Source organism: Triticum urartu, chromosome 4A, assembly GCF_056163025.1.
Source record: "Triticum urartu cultivar PI428250 chromosome 4A, HENAU_Tu73, whole genome shotgun sequence".
In the NCBI taxonomy this organism is placed as follows: domain Eukaryota; kingdom Viridiplantae; phylum Streptophyta; class Magnoliopsida; order Poales; family Poaceae; genus Triticum; species Triticum urartu.
In genome coordinates, this window is record NC_141876.1 from 234,373,422 (window position 1) to 234,378,460 (window position 5,039).

The 5,039-nt window shown below is 55.0% G+C and overlaps 1 protein-coding gene across 1 annotated transcript; it reads left to right on the forward strand.

The window, feature by feature from the left end:
- The first annotated feature begins 588 nt into the window (after positions 1-588).
- LOC147975466 (uncharacterized) lies at positions 589-2,375 on the forward strand. Its single transcript, XM_087520437.1, has 3 exons — positions 589-690; positions 1,815-2,138; positions 2,229-2,375. Exons 1-3 carry the CDS (start codon positions 589-591, stop codon positions 2,373-2,375), a joined length of 573 nt encoding a protein of 190 aa, XP_087376563.1.
- Positions 2,376-5,039: the final 2,664 nt, after the last annotated feature.

Sequence of the window (5,039 nt, forward strand, 5' to 3'; positions counted from 1 at the left end):
CCTTTGATCCAGCTCTCAGATACCCTAGATCGAAATTGAGGATCAGGCTTATCGACATATGGAATTGGCGTGAAAAGGAGGATGCTTCAAGATTGATCGGAGAAGGAGAGCAAGACCCTTCAAGGTTTAACAAGTGATCGACTATTCCCGCACTCTAAAAAGAACATTAGTAAATTTCATGCATTGAAGGTTTAGATGTTCTATATATTTCCCTCTCATATATGTTTCATACATGCGAGCTACATGGTAGGTTAGCCATAAAAGAAGTGGAATACAACTAGCATTTATGTGTATGTTCTTCGCTCCTTATTTAGTGTCAAAACTCTATAGAACCCATATAAATTTCTTGTGTGCATACAAAATATCTTATTTGAGTAAATCTAGTAGAATCCTCGATTCCATGACTCGATCTTACGACTCGACTCTGTCTGAGGAAAACCGATACGAACCTGAATCCCGACTTTGACTACGTTGGTCCACGGGCTCCAACTGGCCAAAGAAATTGGCATCCCCTAAGTACTCTGCTATGGCGACTTGGACTTGGTGGTCCAGCAGTCGTCTGGCGACTGGGACGCCAAGGATGCAAACATGGCGAGCTACCGCTTCCTCGTCCAGCAGATCTACAGATATTTTGACGGGTGCGAGTTCCTTCACGTGCCATGGGCCGACAACGAGCAAGCAGATGCACTGGCATGGATCGGCTCCACCCGGCAAGCAATACCAGCCGACGTCTCCCACCAGTGCCTTCGCAAGCCGTCTATCAAGCCTTAACCGGAATGAGAGTCCATCTTTGTTCCGGCTGCTCCCGGAAGAATCGGATCTGGCTCGGGAGCTGCAACAGACGACCTGGGGACTTCGGCAGGCGGTGCGGGGACTACAGCAGTCGCACCCGGCCTGGGGACTTCAGAACCCGGCCCGGGGACTGCAGCAGGTGGCCCGGGGACTTCGGCAAATGGCTCGGGGATTGCAGCAGTCGCACCTTGCCCAGGGACTTCAGAACCCAGCCCATGGGCTACAGTAGGCAGCCCGAGGACTTTAACAACGCAGAAAGCGGCAACCGGCTCCAACCTCTCGCCTCCTAACACAACCGCCGTCCTACCAGCGGCCGTGATGACAGTGATTGAAGGTTCATCATGGGCGCAGCCCGTCCTCAACTTCCTAGTGAATGGAGAGCTACCAATCAACGAAATTTTTGCCCGGTAGGTGCAACGCAGGGCAGCAGCATAAACAATAGTAAACAGAGAGCTTGTCAGTCGCAGTGTGATTGGCGTGTTCCAACGCTGGGTAGAGCCAGAGAAGGGTAGAGCAATCCTCAAATATATTCATCAAGGCGAGTGCGACCACCACGCGGCCTCCAGATCCCTTGTCGCCAAAGCTTTCTGCCACGGTTTCTTCTGGCCGGCTGCTCTGGATGACGCCAAGGACTTGGTCAAGAAGTGCAACGATGCCAATGTTTCAGTTCCAAGCAACACCTGCTGGCTTCTGCGCTCAAGACCATCCCCCTCACTTGGCCTTTCGTTGTCTGGGGGTTGGACTTGGTGGGCCCATTCAAGACAGCACGCGTCGGCATGACCCATCTGCTTGTCACCGTGGATAAGTTTACCAAGTGGATTGAAGCAAAGCCAATCAGGAAGCTGAGTGGTCCAACTGCTGTGACTTTCATCGCAGACATCACTTTCTGGTATGTTGTACCACACAACATCATCACCGACAACGGCACAAATTTTGCCAAAGGAGCCTTAGCCCGTTTCTGCATGACGCAGGGCATCCAACTGGACTTAGCGTCTGCTGCCTATCCGCATTCAAATGGCTAGGTTGAACGAGCGAACGGCCTCATCTTGTCTGGCATCAAGCCCCGACTGGTCGAGCCGCTGGAGCGTTCGGCCGGCTGCTGGATCGACGAGCTGTCAGCCGTCCTTTGGAGTCTCTGGACCACATCGAACAAAGCAATAGGCTTCACTCCTTTCGTCCTCGTGTATGGGGCCGAGGCCATCATCCTAGCTGACATCAAGTTTGACTCACCTCGCGTCACCATCTACATGGAGGCAGAGGCGAAGGAAGCACGAGAAGATGACGTCGACTTGCTCGAAGAAGGTCGGCTGCTAGCACTCAGCCAGTCCACCGGCTACCAGCGAAAGGTCAGGCCTCGATCCTTCGAAGAAGGGGACCTTGTGCTCCGACTGATCCAGCGAATAGCCGGCCAGCACAAGCTCTCGGCCCCATGAAAGGGACCTTTTGTCATCAGCAAAGCCTTGGGCAACGACTCCTACTACCTCATCGACGCGCAGAAGCCTAGGGCGCGCAAGAGGGACGATTCCGGCAAGGAGACGGAGCGCCCATGGAATGTAAATCTCCTCCGAAGATTTTACAGTTAATGCAGTATGTACCACACTACCTTTTGTATTAAGAGCAAAGACATCGGGTCCCTCGGGGAGCACTCGGGGCTACCCTTTTTATCTATATGATAAGATTATTCTTATGAATGTGTTATTCTTTTCTTCCGCCTGGCACCGGGTCCGACCAGTCGGCCCGGGGGCTTGCCGCCTTGTCCTATGTTGATAATACCCGCAGTCAGACAAGTAGTGTGCTGACATCTAAGCCCTCTCTTGCCACAAGGCGCAGCTCGCAGAGCGACTATCCGGACGGCAAGAGCTAAAGGCGGGAAATGGTGTCCACATGAAAAATGACTAAGGAAATAACATCAGCATAGGACAAGTTGGCTCCTTGCCTCACCGTTCGTCTGCTAAGCAGCCGGCCGACCAGCTTCTCACTTGAATTGCTACGTTCTAGGCAGCCAAAGTACTTGTCTATCCTAAAAACTGCTAAGTCCCTGACCCAGCCACAGACCGCAGAGCGGCTGTCCAGCAGCCAAAGGAAGACAGCAAAGGAAAAAGCCAAAACAGAAGAGAAAAGCAAGGTAAAAGTGGAACCCGACAAAGCACACACTTGTGCTAATAAATTAATTTACATAAGCAAAAGGCCCTTGGCCAGCATACAAGAGAGTTTGAATACACCCCCAGCGGTTTGAATTGCGTGAATTTAACATACTTGTTCAAAAGATTACAAGAACAAGAGATAAAGATAAGTTGGCCGCCTAGGCCAGAGGTGCGGCAGGCGGATCTGACGGGTCGGCAGAGGCTGAGGCACCGGGTGGTGGAGCGGCATACTGGTGGGTCTCAGCATGGTCGGCACCAGCAGCAGTCGGGTCGCTGACACGTGGCTCGTTGGTTGAAACTTGGTCGGGCTGAGGCCAGCCGTCTTCTCCATCATCCGGCGCGTTATCTTCATCGTCCTCATATTCTTCGTCCTCCCCCTCATCGCTGGAGGTGATCTCCTACGCCGAGTCGTCCCCATACTCCGGGTTCAGCCCGAACCAGTTGGGCGACACTTCGGTTCCTTCCTCGTCCAGCTCAGGGATGAAGATTGTGGTGTTGGCATACTCGGCGATCGCCGCGACGCGTTGAGTGAGCGCCCTGCTCACCGCCGCCAACTCCGGCACAGCCTCCTGCCGAAAGGTGGCCAGCTGGGACAGATCCAGGCATGGATACCATGCCTTGACAAACTCCAACGCCGTCTTGGCGCCTGCCCGAGCCGCGGCGCCCTTCCAAGCCTCAAAGCAGCCGAATGCTTTCTCCAGCCAGTTGGCAGTCCGACTGGGGGTGCGTGGATCTAGGCATCCTGCCAGAGGGCGGTCAGCACCTAAGCCCCGACGCAATGCAGGCAGCGGAGCATCTGATGAGCCGGCTACAGGCGCGCCTGGATGGCGAGAAGCTGCTCGCTGAGAGTCTGGGGCACGTTGGGCGCGATTTTTGCACCAGCCCTTCTTCGCTCGTTGTGGCGTGCCTCGATGGCCTCGCTGACGGCGAGGGCTTGACCGGGAAAGAACTCTGCATAAGAAAAAAGAAGTCAGAACCCGGAAGCTGGCTCATACAACAGTCGGCGACTGAACAAAAGGAAAAAACAACTCACCATCGATCATATCCTCGATCTCGCCGTAGCCGTCGGACAAGGCCTTCTCCTTCTCAGTCCAGTTCGAATGATGAGTATGGAACTCGGCCTGGAGGTTGGCTTCGCTCTCCTTCAACTTATGGAGTTCCGCCTTGTGTCGCTCTGCCTGGTCCGCCAGCTCCTTTGTCAGGCGGTCGCACTCCTTGGCCTCCTGGATGTGCTCCAGCTCCTTGGTATGGAGCTCGGACTCAACCTCACCCCGGCGTTTCCGCAAATCTTCGGCGGCTTCTGCAAAGACAAAGGAAAAGATTAGTACCAAAAAAATGAGTAGTTGATGGGAGATCCTGCCCGATTGCTCAGTAGTCGGCCAGCGTCTTCAAGGGCTACACCCAGCGGGTGCACTGACGCGCCCTCGCGAGTAAAAAGATAGAGCACTCACTCTGGCTCTGGTTGAGGCCGGCGGTCTGCTTGGCCCTCTCCGGGTCTTCAGAGTTGTAGGCCACCACGCGGACGTTGTGATAATACTGCAATGAAAGCAACAAAAGGAAAAGACAAGTCAGCACTCGGAACTAACTTGAAGTTCCGAGCCGCTTGCTCAGCAGCCGACCCGGAACTCAGGGACTACACCCAGTGGGTGCGCTGGCGCGCCCCCGCGATAGATTGCAAGGAACAAAAACAAAAAGCAAGAAACCTACCCGGATGGCTGCTGGCGTTGCCAAAAACTCCTGCATATATTGCTGCAGGGCGGCGCCTTGGGCGTTGAACTGGGCCTGGACGTCTTGCACGACTACGTTCAACAAACCTATGCTGCCCCCAGACGTCCAACCTGGCGGGGCGGCACTGGTGGCCTCGGTGTCAGGGGTCGACGAGCTGGCGGCCCTAACCTCCAATGGTCGCGGCGCTGAGACCGCCTTCCCCAAATGCTAGCGCATCGGAGAATGGGCCACGGGAGTCGGCCCACCATCAGTTCACCGCCAGACGCCGGCACCAGCGGCGCCTCAGGCCGATTGCCGACGCGCCGGCAGTCGGCCCATGCAGAGGTGCCTTCGCCTCCAAGAAAACAGGGTCGCCCCCTCCCCTCTCCAAGGTCG